The sequence below is a fragment of the Electrophorus electricus genome, chromosome 6, assembly GCF_041902795.1.
Source record: "Electrophorus electricus isolate QZ-2024a chromosome 6, ASM4190279v1, whole genome shotgun sequence".
Taxonomy (NCBI): domain Eukaryota; kingdom Metazoa; phylum Chordata; class Actinopteri; order Gymnotiformes; family Gymnotidae; genus Electrophorus; species Electrophorus electricus.
Window position 1 is genome coordinate 32557093 of NC_137502.1, and position 18233 is coordinate 32575325.

The 18233-nt window shown below is 49.2% G+C and overlaps 1 protein-coding gene across 2 annotated transcripts in view; it reads right to left on the reverse strand.

Annotated features, from left to right (window-relative positions):
• Positions 1-2958: 2958 nt before the first annotated feature.
• Positions 2959-18233, reverse strand: part of wnk4b (WNK lysine deficient protein kinase 4b) — a 47054-nt gene continuing 31779 nt past the window's right edge. Inside the window, exons 7-21 of one of the 2 annotated variants that reach the window (XM_035525720.2) lie at positions 17551-17959; positions 16570-16772; positions 15614-15687; positions 14294-14429; positions 13962-14078; positions 12627-12800; positions 11538-11592; positions 11259-11387; positions 10937-11065; positions 8157-9061; positions 7640-7694; positions 6198-6714; positions 5506-5711; positions 4909-5003; positions 2959-4508 (exon numbers count right to left, since the gene is read on the reverse strand). In XM_035525720.2, coding sequence (XP_035381613.1) covers positions 4506-4508; positions 4909-5003; positions 5506-5711; positions 6198-6714; positions 7640-7694; positions 8157-9061; positions 10937-11065; positions 11259-11387; positions 11538-11592; positions 12627-12800; positions 13962-14078; positions 14294-14429; positions 15614-15687; positions 16570-16772; positions 17551-17959 — 3207 coding nt within the window. In that variant the 3' untranslated portion in view covers positions 2959-4505. Of the gene's footprint in view, positions 4509-4908; positions 5004-5505; positions 5712-5959; positions 6715-7639; positions 7695-8156; positions 9062-10936; positions 11066-11258; positions 11388-11537; positions 11593-12626; positions 12801-13961; positions 14079-14293; positions 14430-15613; positions 15688-16569; positions 16773-17550; positions 17960-18233 lie in introns of those variants that run through there. The other variant, XR_014124293.1, reaches the window with a different exon arrangement.

Consider the following 18233-nt stretch of genomic DNA (forward strand, 5'->3'; position numbering starts at 1 on the left):
ACTTCACCATCCCCATCTCATACCTGCCCAGGGGGGTGAGGAGCGCCTCAGTCCACTTTGGCTTGGTGTGAGCTCATATGACCCCAGGCGGATTGTGCACAAATGAAAAAGGACTCGGGTCGCAAAAGAATGAACTGATACGCCCTCAGCTGATTCTAAATATGCAACTGCCCGGGTTTATGCGTTTTTACTGTTTATATGCCATCAGAGGAGCGGAGACGGTGTGATGGTCCAACAGGATTCCAAGGCCCGGGTCCTGGGGACTGTCTGGGGTTCGCACACATCATGTATGTGCACTGTGATGCAGGACATTCCTGCCTCATAAAATAAGAGAGAGCGAAGAAGGAGCATTAATGCAGGAAGGGGGTGGGCTGGAGACCACCCCCCCACCGTAAAACCTCCCGCATGCCTGGGAAAGAGGTGACAGATGAGGTCCAGATCACACCAGGTTCCAGTCCGTGAAATCTGACAATCAAAGTGTAGTGTGGAGATGTAGTTATAAATGGAAAAGCCCTGAACACATTAATCTTGTTTGGCAGAAACATGGGTTATTCCCATCTGTGCTACCTCAGCTGTAGCCTTTTCTCTCTTAGTGAGGTAAGAGATGTAGAGATCATTGCGTGGAACTATTTATATCCACTCAGAACTTTGTAGAAGCTCCTCTGGCAGCAATTCCAGCTGTGCATCTCCTTGGGTGCGTCTCTCCAGGCTTTGCCCACCTGGATGTGGATGGTGTCTCCCATTCCCATGGTCCTCTCAAGCTCCACCAGGCTGGATGGTGAGGCGTCTGTGAACTGCTGTGTTCATTTCTCTCCACAGATGTTTGACAAGGACATTCAGAGTCCTGCCCTCTGGTCACTCCAGCATGCTCTGGGTCTGAGTTTGTGTGCGTTCTGTGGGACGCTTTCTTCAAGGATCGTCAAGGAAGCACATTCATAGCATGAAGCTGCCAGCTCCGTGTTCCACCATAGGAGTAGCATTAGCGTAGGGGGGTAATAGTTTAGGGGTAGCATTAGCATGGGGGGGGGGGGGGGGGGTTATAGCTTAGGGGTGGTATTACCATAGGGGGGTAATATCTTAGGGGTGGTATTAGTGTAGGGAGGTAATATCTTAGGGATGGTATTAGCGTAGGGGGGTAATAGTTTAGGGGTGGTATTAGCATAGGGGGGTAATAGCTTAGGGGTAGCATTAGCATGGGGGGTAATAGCTTAGGGGTGGTATTAGCGTAGGGGGGTAATATCTTAGGGGTAGCATTAGCATGGGGGGGTTATAGCTTAGGGGTGGTATTAACATAGGGGGGTAATATCTTAGGGGTAGCATTAGCGTAGAGGGGTAATATCTTAGGAGTGGTATTAGCGTAGGGGGTAATAGCTTAGGAGTAGCATTAGCGTAGGGGGGTAATATCTTAGGGGTGGTATTAGCATAGGGGGGTAATATCTTAGGGGTGGTATTAGCATAGGGAGGTAATATCTTAGGGATGGTATTAGCGTAGGGGGGTAATATCTTAGAGGTGGTATTAGCGTAGGGGGGTAATAGCTTAGGGGTGGTATTAGCATAGGGGGCTAATAGCTTAGGGGTGGTATTAGCCAGGTGATGTGCAGTGTGTGGTTTTCACCAGACATAATAATTGCTGTTGGGTTTTTGGAGTTCTTTTAGCAAGACTGTTGGATAGTCTTTTATCCCCTGACCAAAGCCCTTATTGCCAGGATGCACAATTTATCCAGACAGCGACTCTAGGAAGGTTCATGGTTGTGTCGAGCTTGTTCCAGGCCTCTGTGGTCCTGGGACACTCAAGAGTCTTAGCTATTGTTTTATAACCTTGCCCTGATCTCTGCATTGTGACAGTTTGATTGCCAAGATCCACAGACCGATCCTTGGACTTCATGGCTTGGTTCTTGTCCTGACACTGCAGTGTAAATTGTGGGCCCTTATATAAGTGTGTGCCTTGCTACACTGTCCAGTCAATTCAGATAGCCACAGGTGGACTCTGACTGAGCTCTAGTTCAGTTGTCTTTATTCTTATCTGTGAAGGAGAAAATTGATTTACAGTAGTTATTATTACATCCACAATGTGCCACAACAAAAATCCATTAAACACAAAGACATTCATTTGTTGGAAATAACAACACATTCACTCACTTGTCCCTGTAGTTCAGCAGCACAATTACTCTGGGCATAAAAGAGTTTATAAGTGTGGTAAGAGAGAGAATCTTATGAGAGGAGAGCATACCTTTCACTCAGAGGGTGGGCTGATACAATCATTCGCCTTGTTTAAGGTGCACTTCTGAAAAAGTTATGACAGTTGCCGGCGTCCTGTGATTTGATTTGCCAGCTTTAACCTCGATGCGGAGATTATTCTTGATACTCAAATTTCCAACCCAGCTAAAAAACGCAACGTGCCTCAGTGAGAGATTTCTGCACAACAGTGATGAGCTGTCCGCACAAAACAACCCCGTCGGAATGGCCCTCGGCACACTCCGGAGTGCCACTGCTAAGGATCTGAACACTTCGCTAAATAAGAGATTTCAGTTTTTCATTTAGATTTTTCAAACTCATGAAAAACAGGTTTCACTTCATTGTTATGATTAAGTATAGACTGAAGGCTAAAAATGGCGGTTATATGCATTTTCAATGAAATCCACAACACAATATACAGTGTACACCAAGGTTTCAGAATCCGTTGTGTGTGTGTGTATATTTGTGTGTGTATGTATGTGTGTGTGTGTATGTGTACGTGTGTGTGTGTATGTATGTGTGTGTGTGTGTGTGTAAATAATGTGAAGTGTACGTACATATACTATTCATACCATTCACAGTCACATTCACTGTTATAGCATGCTGTTGTAGAGCATGAATGCATTTCAGACATTTAGTCATGTTTGGGGACTGAATTAGCTTTGGTTTTGGATTGGTTTTTAAATTCAGTCAGGAACACACACTCAAACGCAGAGGCCCGTAGTAACCGGTTTTATTCAAGTTTTTATTATGAATACTTACAATCATTGTTTTGAAAACAAGAGTGAAAATATAAGGGTAAAAAATAATAGGAGTCTTCATGGCGGTACAACAATATTTCTTAACACAATATAATACACTATATATATATATATATATATATATATATATAACATCTCTCAGGTTCCTAGAAGAATACAATCTGTTATATTTTCAGGAGTCTCTCCAACCAGGGACAGTTTAAGGCATTTCATGTTTATATTTCACAGTTTCAGTTTCATCATACTGTCATGTATTATTTGACTGGATCACGTTGGTTTGCACGGCTGTGCTGCACAGATGAAGGCCTTGGGCCACGTGGTTAATCGCATCATACATAAAAGCCGCTCATATTTACACACCGCGTGTGGCATGTGTGGGCAAGTGCCGTGTTGAAAGTGCATTTCAGTTCATCTGGGTAAAGACACAGGAAACCTCTACTGAGAGCGCGATGAAGAAAAATGACTTGTCATATTCTACAGGAACACAACCAACCAAGGAACGGTGAGGAGAACAAGCGAAGGGTTAACAAAGGGTGGTGTCACTGTCAGATATCATAAGATTGGAGGCCTTTTTTTAATAAAGGTGTAGTTTTTGACCTAAAATCACAGCAGAGTGTCTAGACGGTTGTGTAATAGGCAGAGGGTGAGTATGTTATGATATGATGTTATGTTGCTGCAGTCAACTGGATGTCAGCAAAAATGAGGCGTGTAAAACAAATCTCCGCTGTCAGGCTGGCACTCCCTGACTAGATCTGGCTAGGGAAAGATGACCAAAAACACATCTCATTACATCTAAGACACATTTGGACTCTTTCTTAAATTCTTTTACAAGTTTTTGTTCTGTATAAGCAAAGAGACTTGTGGCTTGACCATGTTTTCTTTATGTAGCACGTAGACGTATCTGAGAGGTTGTCTGAAGCATCAGCTGTCCAGAAATGAAAGCAATACTGATTTGAAAGTGATTTGAACCCAAAGAAAATCTGAACTTGGAGTTATATGAAACAGCATTACAGAACTGATCTGTGCAAAAGTTTGAAATTAAATATGCATTTGTTCTATTACCTATTAAATGTTAAAAATAGTTTGAAATATTTGATTTAAATTAAATTCAAAGTTTTATCTGTTATCAAATATCTAAACTTAGCACATTTGCCAACTTGTTCTTTGCAAAGATAATATGAATAATAATTTCCTTAAAAATGAAAAGTTTATTGGTAAATTCAAAAAAGTCAATCAATTGTTATTCATGCAGATACTGAGCTGTAGCTCAGACACCACATCAGCAGGGGGCGATTTTGCTACATAAACGAAACACACAAAACAATGACTTCCCATCAACATGGTTAATGTTAGGATCAAGGAAAAGCAAGGTGCTTAACGATGACCACTCCACCGCTAACAAGTGCCAGCAACTACATACTGAGACGCCCTTATGACTCAGGAGAAGGTCACGCTGTCAGGAGGTCACGCTGTCAGAAGGTCACGCTGTCCTCTGAGCAGGAGACAATGTCACTGAAAGAGAGAGAGAAGGAGGATTAGTCTCTGAGCACTGGTCATCTCAGACTAAACCCCAGGAGCTCATCTCAGACTAAACCCCAGGAGCTCATCTCAGACTAAACCCCAGGAGCTCATCTCAGACTAAACCCCTGGAGCTCATCTCAGACTAAACCTTTTGCTTTTGTGAATGTAGGCCCATAGCCCAGAACTTGCAACATGCCAATTAAAATTCCAAAGTCATATCATGACTTACAAAACTAAGTTTGTGTGAAAGAGTCTAATGTTTGAATTACCCATGTAAGAGCTGGGGACATTATGTAATAACGTTATTGGCCGCTGAGCGTAAGAGGTGTGTGGCGTGACAGTGAATCGGGTTTAGGCGTGTGGTGGAGGGGAGTCGCCAGGGGGCGCTCACCACTCTAGCGTAGTCAGAAGCAAAAGTCACGCCTTTAGATGCTCTCTCCTGAGAGCCACTGCTGCTGCTGCTTACCGAGTTATTCCACATGATTCCTGGGGGAAGAGAGAGAGAGAACATGAAAGACAGAAAGCACAGATCAAACACATTCATTAAAGAAACATCCTACTCTACCACTCACTCGACTCATTTGAGAGCTTAACCGGCAACCTGACAAAAATAAGCCGGCCTGTTAACCGTGAGCGTGGGAGTAATTCTGCAGTGCCACGTGCTGGGGACGAGGACAAGGGCTGGGTGAGGCGGTCAGTCCAGCTGACCCTCAAATGAATAAATGAAGTGGCTTGTAAAGGAAACGCTAATGTTTTCTGAGCATGCTTTTTCGGACATTTCCACATTGCCCCCAGTGTAAACGACACCTGTACTGTAGACCATTATTAACTCTACACACCTTCGGCTCAGGTGGAGACTCAGGACGTACGTGAAAAGAGGTGATTTGATAATCCGCTCACACCTATACTCTTGCTATAATGGCTCACTGACGGCTTGATTTCTTGATTCGTTAATTGGTTCCCTGAGTGTTTGCGGCCCGAGCCCTACCAGTAGGAGGCAGTATGTCGAGTCTCTGCAGGCTGTTCCTGCGGGAGGAGGGGTAGCCGCCGTTCTTGGAGAGCCGACGTTGGCGGCTGGACAGCATGGCGGCAGGAGACACGATGCCCGGAGGGGGGACCTTCCCCATGCGCTCGTACAGCTCCTCAATCTCCCGCTTCTGAGAGGCCTGGAGAGTCTGTACCTCACTCAGGTGCCTGAGAGAGGGAGCGAGAGAGAGAGAGAGAGAGAGAGAGAGAGAGAGAGAGAGAGTGAGAAAGAGAGAGAGAGAGAGAAAGCGAGTTAGTGCTTGGTTTGGTCTTGGTTTTGCATAAGGCCAAGATCATCACTGGCATCATGAAACAAGGCCCTAAGACAAATCCAGCGTCAGGCTGAGAAAGCGTCCTGGACCACTCCAGCACTTGGCATGAGCTGCATGCACTCGGGGGACTCATTGAGTGCGTACTTGTTCTCCGTGTGTGCCGCCTGGTTTTGGATGAGATACCAGAGTGTCTGACGCGGTAAGTGTCAACACAGCAGGAAGCTTGATTTTCCTGAAACATTAAAAAAGAATGCCCTCCATTGTTTGTGAAATTCCTTTTGTTTTTGCGACTGTGGAGAAAGCACATCCCGTTCTGTTGCCCCGGCTTCCTGTAGGGCCCACAGACACGCCGCGAGCACGCCGCGAGCATGCTGAGACCCACCTCTCGCGTAGCTCCTGAAACTCCTCCGACATGTCCTCGTCCTCGCTCTCCGTCTCGTCGCTGCTGGCGTAGGAGGTGCTGCGCGTGTACCTCATCGTCCATGGCTGGTTCACGCTTGCGTAGGCGGCGCCCCCCGCCGGACCCTCCCACATGCTCAGGTTTATCCTCCTGCGTCTTGCCTTGCCTTCCCTTGTGTCCTCTCGACCATCGCTAGCACTGTCACCGCCCTCCGCTTCAACCGTTCGGTTCTCTGGGGTCCCGTCTCCAGTCCAGCAGGGGGTGCTGCTGTGGTCGTTCAGTGGCTCAGTGGGTCCTTTGCCAGCAGAAGCCACAGCGACAGTGCTAAGGCTGGTTTCTGATTCCCCCTGTTCCACGGTGCTGTACTCTGATTGGCTGTGGTCACAGAGTGTCGGGGCCAGGGGCGGTGTTGGTGAGCAGGGTTGTGGAGTTGTGGGTGGGGTCATCTCTTTACTGAGACTGACCTGAAATCGTCCCACGGTGATGACAGGCTTTTTATCTGCAGGCAGATGGTTACAGATCATTTGATAACAGAATTGTTTTCCTTTGCTGAACACACAGTAAATCTATTTGACAAGTGAAAAGTAATAAGGCTGATATGGTACCCACTAGACTTAGCATGTAACTCGAAAAACTGGTCCTTAAACTCAAGTTACTTGTAAGTAAAGGGGGTGTCCAAATAGGAAATTATTCTGAATGAGACTCTCCACCCAAAACCACTTGACTGAAAACACAAAGGGCAAACAAACCGTAACTAGCATCTCTAAAGCTGCCATTATGTGTTTTAACTCTAGGGGGAAATCTCACATAAAGTCTTTGGAAACATTGGTTTTTGGTTGTGGCTGTTGTTGTTTTATAACTGACACATATAACACAATAGCTCACAATGTAACATTTTCTGTTAGAAAGGTAAACAGCTTGGAAGTATTCAGCATTGCTCCCGCTGCTTGAGAGAGAAAGGCTGTTCCCGATACCGTCTTATCAGGGCTGGTTATGTGTCGATGACAAACAAGACCAGAGTACAATAATAAACCAGAGGTGAAGCTCCAGCAAACCTCAGCTGAGCAGAGACACACTATGTATGTATGACCTGCTTTTGTGTGTGTGTGTGTCTTGCTGCTCTACCTGCATTCAGTTACATGGTATAAGGGAGTGTTTGTGCTTACTGAGTGCATGTGTATATATAGTCGACTCTGCATCGACCCTACACTTCCCTATCAGCGCTTATCTGAATGGACTGAACAGTTGACAAACTGAGTGTGTGTGTGTGTGTGTTTGGGGAACAAGCCATCTGATACTGCACTGCTCTACTGACACTACTATTAACTATTATATGTGTGTGTGTGTTAACCTATCCCTCTAACTTATTGACTGGTGTTTGTGTGTGTGTGTGTGTGTGTGTGTGTGTGTGTAGTTGGTCTCACCCTCAGATATAGGGGACAGTCTCACAGCAGTATTAGACCCAATCAGAGAAGATACCTGTAATAGGTGGGGGAGAGAACACACACACACACACACACACACACACCCTGTAACTACATTACAGCTTGCACACAGCACATAGACCATAGTAAACAGTTTAGGTGCTGAAATAACAATATCTGCTGTTGACTACTAGCAACTGGCTCTGTCTGTGTCTCTGTCTGTGTTTGTGTGTGTGTGTGTGTGTGTGTGTGTGTGTGTGTGTGTCGGAGTTGCAACATGTTAGGAACAGGTTTAGGGATTCACCTGCATTGGTATGACCTTGACTGTACTATTTAGAGAACAGGTTTAGGTTTGTGCTTGTAGAACAAGTTCGGGGTAAAGGCCCCGCCCCCTGCTTGATCTTACGGCAGAGGCTGTCTGGCTCTCTGTTCTACACCAGCGGCCGGCTGGACAGGAGCACAACTCTGGTAATCTGGGAGCATTTTGAAGGCTGTGTGTGTACTGCGTAGTACTTACTGTGTTCTGTGGGCTGACTGAGGTAGAGGAGTCTCGGGAGCTGCTCGAGAAGCTGGTGGAGAAAGTGGTGGAGCTAGAGGAGGAGATGGAGGACCTCTCCACCTGCTTTTGTTGCTGCTCTCTGAGGCCTGCCTGGAGTTCCGCCCGGGGGCTCTCCAGGGGCCCTGCAGCCGGGCTCCCAGTAGGCTGCCTGGCCGCTGTGGGCGGCCCTGCAGCCACTCCTTGCGAGCCCCCAGATGAGCTCACGTTCCCTGGCTGAGCTGACGCGGGGATCTCCTCGCGCCGCTCTGGCCTGAGGCTCAGAGCCTGCGCGGGGTTGTCCGAGTGCGGGCCCGCGTCCGCGAGCTGGCCCGCTAGCGGCGCCCCCCGCTGGCTCGGCACCTGGTTTCGGCCCGTGGCCGAGAGCCGTGGCCCGTACGCGGGTGCGTAGCCTGGCAGGAAGCCCTGTGGAAGGCTGCTGGCCATAGTCTCCGGGGGCATGAGGGACTGGGCCACGCTCATGGCCAGCGACAGCACGTTGGCCAGGGACAGGAGCGGCTGCTCAGAGTGGCCGGGCCACAGGCCGGGAGCCTGCACGCTCGGAGGCATGCTGTGGGCAGCAGGGGGCGACAGAGGGCTACTGTCGTCCGGAGCGGCGCCCCCTGCTTGCTGAGCTGCGGGAGAGGGGGCGGGATAGGGGGCGGAGCTGCTGGCGAGTTGGGCGTGTGGAGGCGGGTTGACGAAGGCTTGCGGGGGCACCTGGTTGACCAAGTACGGGTAGGGGTAGGGGGAGTTGGGCAGGAACGGCGGTTGGGGGTACTGGAGGGGCACGGCAGGCATCTGGTTGGGCAATAGCAGGGGCCGAACGTCGGCGCTGGGGTATTGTGGGTAGTGGGAGGCAGGAGGAGGGTGGGGCTGGGAGGCACCTGAGGCAGAAACAGAGAACAGAGACACCAAAGTAGACCTGTGAACAGCGTGTGCGAGCACTCTTCACTCCTTTACAAAGCAAAACTAAAACGGGCATATTGGTGGGGGTCTGCCTTTTCTCAGGCCGGAGGATTTCTGGGTAATGTAGTCAGTTAAGAAAGAGAGTCATGTACACAGCAAAAAGGGAGGCATAGTTAGCATGTGGGAACTGGCTGCTACTACCACTGGGAAAAAAAAAAAAAAAAACCCAAGATAAAGCAAAAGTTTGAAATATTTTTTAAAAAGCCCGAAATAGTATCATAAGGTACAAATGGCATAACAGAAGCAGGAGTATGTGGATCACAGCACTGCGATCACTGAAGGGAAGAAAGACATCAGTATTCAGTGGGATTACATAACATGCCTTCAGGCTCATGGCTAGGACCACAGCCAGGTTTCCATGTTGCCTGCATTAAATCACTGAAATATGAGGGGCTTTTGAAAAGTGCACGTCTTCCTGGGCTTTCACTTGAGAGTGACGTTCCTGCATTACGTCTCTGAAAGGCTTGAATCGTGCAGTGTGAGAATTTCTTAGCACACTCCGTATGTGAGTTCGAGAAGGAAGAGTGGAGGGTGTGTCCCACAGACGGCGGTGCAGAGATCAGGCCTGCCTCGCCTTACACTTTGTGCACAGGACATGATCTACAGCCTGTGTGTGTGCGCGCGTGTGTGTGCACGCGTGCAGGCAATTCTGAACAGTGCCTGCCACAAATAGGCCTTTCAGAGACTGAGCACACACACAGACATGCACACAAACTCAGATGTAGATATTTACACACACACACATACACACATGCACGCATATTTATTATTATATATCAGGACATAAGGTTACACACACACACACACACACAGTGTAGAGGAAGAGTTCCCTGCTAAAGCTGTTCTTCCGTCCGTACTAATGAAATCCACCCGTTGTGCTCCAAACCAGCCTGCATCAAACGCATCAAGGCCCACCCTGGCTGAGTCCGCCGCTGCCATCAGACTGCCGTCGCCACGGACACGGGGCTGTTTTGATCTCCTGTGCTTTTCATCTTGGGGGAGGGAGGCTGGGGTGGGGACAGGCGGGAGTAGAGCGGGACATGGATGGTGCCGTCACCCGCCTGAACAGACGGGGAACACAGAATTCTGCTCCAGAACCACTGGCCTCATGAATCGATCAGAGCATTATAGGGCCCGTCAGGGCGACAGAGCCCCGCCTCAGCCCCGCCTCAGTTCCGCCTCAGTCCCGCCTCAGTCCTGCCTCAGCCCCGCCTCAGCCCCGCCTCAGTCCCGCCTCAGGGCAGCTGGATGAGAGAAGCGGGCAGGGCCGCGGATCGTCCGCACCACACGTCGCTACATGATGTGACCGGACACCCAGACCAAAGCTTGGTCCGGTCCGCCCACGTCAACGGGGCAGCAGAAAGCTAACGGGTCGCCAACGAGCGCTGTGGCTAACGGGCGGCTAACGAGCGTCCGGCCGCTCATCTCTAGCAGCCAGTCTAACCTAGCAAGAGTGAAAAACCCACAACAACGCACAGCTGGGCGAGCGTTCGGAGATTACTGCATCTGGGCTGAAGGACTGTGGCGGACAGAGGGAGGCTGGCAGCACTTCATAGTACCTCAGGCATTCAGTGGATATGAGTCAGGTGACGGACGAAGGAACGCGTGCTGGTGTCTGGAGTATGTTTCTGCCACACCTCTCCAGGAGACAACAGGGCTCAGACGCGAGTGAACACAGCACATGGTGCAGTCGTAGAAGACTGAGGAGAACAGCCGCACTACAGCCAGTCGACCAGCCTCTACCTGTCGCTCTCTAGATAGATATGGGATGGAATGATAGCAGATATGAGTACCTGAGGTGTGGAAGGACTGGGAGCGAAAGGGGCGGACAGGTGATCTGGCGTCGGGGTCATGATAGAGGTCTTCGCCCACCCCAGGGGAGGAGCCATGTGTCACCTGTCCTGGAGGTGCTGCTGTGTAATCTGAGTGACACACGTACATACAGGAAAAGAAGGAGGTGCAGAACTAAGTAGTCGGTATCAGGGAGCTGTGCAGTGAAATCTAAAATAGATCACTAGATCACAGATCACAGGTCACTAGAGGAATGGGCTGCTATGATATGGGAGGGTAGCGAGGCTGCATTGATGGGTGGATAAGCACGGGTGCCCGAGGTACCTGAGGTGTGGAAGGACTGGGATCGGAGGGGGCGCACTGGCATGGCGGCATCGGGATCGAGGTAATAGTCTCCGCCCAGCCCAGGGGAGGAGCCTCGGGTCACCTGAGCCACACTAACCCCTGCGAAGTCTGAAACATGCAAACGATCAACACTGTTGCTGTTGGTGGGGCATCTGGAGAGAAACGTAAGAAGCGCATGCCCAAGATACGAGAATGAAACGTGGACGTCTCCTTATACATAGTGCACGCAACGGTCCGTGCAGTGTGTGGGTGTGTTACCTGGCAGGGAGGAAGAGGAGTGTGTGCGCGCCAGCCCCTGGGTGTGTAGGTTCGGCTGTGAAAGGACACACATTAGGCATTGGACTTGACAATGAACACACTAAACAGACTTCACTGTTTACTGACTCCAGGACAGCCTCCACAGGGATATGCCCCCTCTCAACTGCCTCCTAATGATACCTGATGTTTATGCTAAAAACACTTTAGGTCAGCCTGAATAGCACAGCCCACGGTTACGGTGAAGTTTGCGCTTTCTAATATTCCTTACAGATTAGTAGTGAGTAATTAACAAGTAAGGAAGCAACTGTTTGTGATTATCCTTGCTGTGCGAGCAAAGATGATCACTTTGGCTTGCCTGCATGGCCGTGCCTTTTCACAACAGCAGCGGCGCATTAACTCCAGTTAAACAAGTCTGAATTAATTCCAGCAAAAGTCATCGAAACTCAGCATTCCTAGAGGGGGATCTTGGATAAACACCTAACCTCCCCAAACTCTTCCTTCCCATACACGACTCCTGTCTCAGAACAGTAATCGCAAGCACGAGGTAGTGCTTAGTCCACATCAGCTACAGCCACCAAACCATTTGGGGCAATGAGGCACGATTCTAATTTTTGGGAAGTGAAAAGAAGAGAGAGAGGGAGAGAGAGAGAGAAAGAGAGAGAGAGAGAGAGAGAGAGAGCGCGAGGGTGAAACCCTGGGAGATGAAAGGTTAGTAGGTCAAATGTGACTGGGAGCAGTAGGGCTGTAGGATTATGTAGTTCTATTCTGGTCACACTGTTGGCTCTTCAGTGAAGAACCCTTTCAATACATGAACACAGAGTGGCTCAGAACACTGTGAGGCACAGCCCCGGGAGTGTGTGTGGCTCACTGCTGAAATGGACCATTCTGTCAGCAAACGCTGGAAATAAACGACACAGTCCTCAGAAACAATGTCATTTGTGCAAATATCCTTCTGCCACACATAGCGCTCCGTTAATCAGTCAGAACTCACTCATGACCGCCATGATTCTCAACTGAAAAGCTGCCTTTAATTTTGGAGGCTGGTTTTGGTACAACATTCCTGAAGCGCCGGAAAGGCCTGAAACTCACATGGGAGGCTGAGAGGGTCCCTGCCACGTTCAGGGAGGGCAGGCGCAGGGCGTTGGAGGGGTCCAGCCCCCCCAGGGGCTCTCTCTTCATGAGGGCCTCGGCGCGTCGGATAATGTCTCTCATACGAAGCAGGAATCCCTCCTTCTCTGTCGGCAGGATGAACTCATTGTATGCCTGCAAATAGGCATCAGAATGGCATGTGAATGAATATGAAAGCAATATGTGGTATTGTGGAGTACTGTGGAATGTTGCGGAATATTGTGGGACATTGTGGAGTGTTGTGTAGTATTGTGGGGAATTGTGGACTATTGTGAAGTATTGCAGGCATTATGGGTAATTGTAGAGTATTGTGGGGTATTGTGGCGCATCCTGTAGATGAACAGTCAGCAAAACTAGTCCACAGTCTGACTGATGGCTCACAATAAGGCGGTGGCAGACCAAAATGTGTTGACAATAACAGACAGGCATGCACACACACACACACACACACACACACACACACACACACACACACACACACACATACCAAATAACATGGCGATACAGACTGGCTGAACGGAGGCAGCATGGCCCATAACAGCTGCAGCTTAAACAGACCTCCAGTGGCCCCAGTTACAACTGAACATGGCTGAACAACATGTCCTGTGCACTCAGGACTAAATCAGCCTACATCTGTATTAGATACACTGGCTAACCAGCATTATGCTTATTGGAAAACATTGGCCATCTGCTTTGAACTGTTCCTAGTTTCAGCCTAAAATGTGCTTAACACATGAAATGAAAGCTAGTGGACTGTTTGGCCTATTAGTATATTATATCATTAGCTAACTATAACTCAGAACCAGTAATGGCTATGCTATGCTATTTTTATTAGGAGGGGTTTTGGGACAAGAGGTAAAAGGTCAAAGTATCAGGTAGACACACGTGGTACAACCAGAGACACGTGTGGTACAACCAGAGACACGCGTGGTACAACCAGAGACGTCATAAGGAAGCTCAGTTTGCAGCTAATGGCCAATGTACATGGGGTTACCTCACTGACATTCCGGACGATGGATCCGGGTGAGATTAGCATAAACCCAAACACGGAAGCTAAGGCCTCGATGTCTTCTCCTGTCATGTCCTGTAAGCGTGTTGGTGTAGAGCGCGTTGGTGAAGAGCGTGTTGGTGAAGAGCGCGTTATTGAAAAGTGCGTTGGTGTAGTAGCGCGTCGGTGAAGAGTGTCTAGGTGAGGAGCGCGTTGGTGAAGAGCGCGTTGGTGAAGAGCACATAGGTGAAGAGCGTGTTAGTAAAGAGTGTGTTAGTGAAGTGGTTCCTGGGGATGTGGCAGCTCACCATGACAGCAGTGATGTCTTCAGGATTGTCACCGTCCAGGTCGAATTTGAACGTCACCATCTTGCTGTTGTGGGTCTGCAGCTGGCACTCCACCACCCGATCCACTTTATCTGACAGCTTGGATCATGCGAGAGGGAGCGACCATGTGAGTGCAGTTCTGAACCAACGCTGACACGCATGCGCTACACACATTTATCTGAAATTCACCACGTTGGCTTGTAGTTTGCGGACCCTGATGTGGACCTGCTGAGCGCAGTACAGAGCAGAATGAACTGTGGGGACAGTGTAACGGGTTTAGCTGCATGTTTCGCCGCGTGCGCTCATCTCCGTACCCTTGTTATGCGGAGCCGTGAGCGAGCCCTCTTCCTGAGGAGTTTGCTTCCTGTGCGTTTGCCGGGGTCTTTGGTGTTAATTTCCGATAAGCCCTCATTCCCATCACTCAAACCGGATGTGACATCAGAGGCGTAGCTGTGAACAGAGGATGGGGGCGTGTTATCATGTGACTACAATCGGTCAGCAAAAGGTAGAAAAAAGCATCAGATAAATGAATACAGCCACAAAATATACAACATTCTGAATAAACGGTACACAGCAAAAACCTGCTGAAATAACAGCTAACGCGTTCAACTGACTCTTGCGGTACTTATTACAGGCGCTATAAGAAGGGTGTCTTTTATGGCAGCTGTGGGCATTTGTTGCCAACTGTAGCATAGCAAGTTCAAGCCGACCCAAGCAGAAGTGAGAAAACATCTGTGACTGACAGAACGAAACAGAGGCACAAGACTCTCGCTGGAGCTGTGTGTCTGGGAGCTGGGTGTCAACTCCATTTCATGCCTGACTTAAACCATGATCTCCCTTTCACATAGGATTACTGTATTGGACACGCAACACCCTGCTCATACAGGAACTCTGTGTGTGTGTGTGTGTGTGTGTGTGTGTGTGTGTGTGTGTGTGTGTGTGTGTGTGTGTGTGTGTGTGCGTGCGTGCGTGCATGTGCGCATGAGTCACACAGAAACAGAAGCACTTATACGTAGAACATTAGTGTCAACTAGCTTTGGAATTTACATACAGGATCCAGTGTGTGTGTTTGTGTGTGTGTGTGTGTGTGGTGGGTGAGTGTGTCATATGTCACCTTGCTTCTGAATTTACAGCAGATTGGTCAGGCCAACAAAGCACTGAACATGTCGTCTTAACTCTTAACATCAAAACAAGGGCACGGAATAAATGTCCACACACACACACACACACACACAGACACACACACACTTCCCTATCACAAATGTTTCAGCAGCCTTTAGTTGTTACCTTATTAGACGGGGTGGGGAACAAGTCTTTGGTTGGGACACTAATCTGACTCTGACAATATCTATTGCATCAGAATACATGGAATACATTACCACAGATGCATGGATGACCCTTCACAGGGATTATCAGACATTACAGTGATCTTACACACACAGCCGTTCACATGGATTATTCAGGATTCCTAGTGCCTCAACAAAGCACTGCAGTGAATTTCCACTATTAACGAATCACATTCTAAAAGCCCTGGTTTGTTTCAACAGAGCTGATGAAATTGTGAAACTTAATGTCAAAATTAATCTACCAGAAATATACTGTGATGAGGTTTAAATGTGGGTTGCTATGGTTACCTGTCGACAGGAGAAGAGAAACCACTGGCACCACTGAAGTGGGTTCGCTCAGCATTATGGGACACGGCAATGCTCTGCAGGAGGGTAAAATATATATATAGAGAGAGAAAGAGAGAAAGAAGGAGAGAAAGAGAGAGAAAGAGAGAGAGAGAGACAAAAAGAGGAAAAGAAGACACAGAGAGAGGGAGAGAGAGAGAGGGAGAGAGAGAGAGAGACACAGAGAGAGAGAGACAAAAAGAGGAAAAGAAGACACAGAGAGAGGGAGAGAGAGAGAGGGAGAGAGAGAGAGAGACACAGAGAGAGAGAGACAAAAAGAGGAAAAGAAGACAAAGAGAGAGAGAGAGAGAGAGAGAGACAGAGAGAGAGAGAGAGAGAGAGAGAGAGAGACAAAAAGAGGAAAAGAAGACAAAGAGAGAGAGAGAGAGAGAGAGAGAGAGAGAGAGAGAGAGGGAGGGAGGCAAAATGTAAAAGCACGTTATTATGGTGGCTGTTCCCCCCATGCAGTCCAGGCCAGAGGAACCTGACCTACACACACAGGCAGAGCAACACAGGAACTGGTGGTGGCGATCCTGCCATTCACACGTTAGAACGCTTCTGACATTTCCCCCGAACAGGCTTAACAACTGAACAAAGCCGACTAACACTAGTAATGAATCAGGCAACACATTCGCTAAACCTCTGACTGCATATCTGCTGTGGCCCTGCCGGGACCCAGCCAGGAAGCCGCCCCCACGGATCCCTGTCCGTCATCATTCCCTGCCACTTTCCCGCTCTCAGTCTCCCGCTTATTAGTTATTCCGTTCACCTTCTGTGCCCTGGCGCTTCGTTGCTGTTGCTCTTTTCACAGCTCTATACCACTTATGTCTTTTGTTGTTTTCATCAATACAACCAGCGAAGGCTCCGCAGGGTCACTGCTAATAAGCTCAAGCTCTGCCCCCTGCACAGGGACTACTCACTGAGGGGAAGCGTAGGGCAGGGACTGGTACAGCCTGGGCGTGTGGTGCTTCGGTGGGCGGGGTTTCAGCCACTGGAGCCTCGACATGTGCTGTCTCATTGGGCCGTGGCGCAGGAGGGTAGGCGGGGTTTGCCACAGGGGGCAGGCTTTCCGATGGTTCTTGAAGCCCAGAGGAGCTGAGGTAGCCGTCTGTCTCGCAATCCGCTGCCATAGCAACCGGGACAAAATCAAGAAAATGTATTTATTTGCATGCGCTCGGCCTCTAATGCTCATGCTGCATTAAAATGAGCAGACGTGTCACGTGTGGATCAGGAGGGAGCCAGAGTCACCAAAGGCACACCAACGTAAGCAGAGAGGGAGGAAAGCAGATATTGGCTGAGGGAAGACCCCTCAGTAAGCCTCAGACACTGGGACTACATAAGGACCTAGGGACACAGTGAGACCGACAGGGACTCAAGACAAGGGTTTCGATCTGCTGGACTTTCCAAGACACAGATTGAGCCTAGTCTTGACCTGCAGGCCAGTGTCAGTTCTCTTTAGTCTTCATTTGACCAGTTCAGTGTGTTTACTTCAGATTAACGGTTAACTGGCTGTATCTGATTTATATACAGTACGTCTGTTTCTTTGAGCACAAACTGCACTCTGCACTCACACCCACACAAAGTGTTCTTGGAGTACCAGTGACCTTATCTGGGTCAAAGTCTTCATATCAGATTTCATTCATATGTACACTCATTGTAGTAAGGGAAAACAAGCCTGGACCCTCTGCATATCAGCAGATTAGTTCACATGCAGATTAGTTTGATTAGCTCACATGCAGATTAGGATGATTAGCTCACATGCAGATTAAGGTGGCTGATTGATTGATTCACCAAGTGAATGAAAGATTGACTTGCTGATGTTAGCATCTATTCACTATTAGCCACGTTAGCCATGCTAGCCACATTAGCCACGCCTCTAAAGCCACGTCCGGTCCACTCACAGGCTGCCGAGGAGCAGCTGGTCTGGTGGACGCTGTAGAGCGGCTGCTGCTCCATCTCCGGCTCCTCCACCTCTGTTGCGAAGCTGGCGTTAATCCCCGAGTCTATGGAGCCATCCTCCCTGGACGGCACAGGGCCGGACACTGTGACGGTGGGCGGAGTTTGGGCCGGGCTGGATACAGGGGGCTCGGCCAAAGGCCGGGCCCGAGGAGGCGGGGCGCCGGGGGCGGGACCTTCGCCCTCTGCGCCGTGCTCGGGCTCTTCCTCGATCGCCTCCCCTCGGCGCCTCTTCTGCGCCTCCACGGCCTGCCGGCGGAACTTCTCGCGCTTACGCTTGATGGCGGTGACGCGGTCACGGATGGCTTTGGCCACCATCTTGTAGTCAGCATCACAGACGAAGCCAAGCACCACCTGGGGACAGCAGAGCGGGAAGAGAGAACTAGGTCTTCGCTCAAAGTGGATACAGAAGTGCCTCTTCTTTCAAAAGGAAATGCACCCTTTGACCATTGACCTTATGACCTATGACCCACAAAAATCCCCACAGCACAAGCACTTTATCACAGTGCCTGCGTGTGAGCAGTCTGACGACACACAGCAATCCAGGGTCATGGGTTAAAAGGGTCATGGGTTAAAACTGGCTCTTCCTCTTTAAAACGGTTCAGGTATCGCTGTAAACAGCACGAGC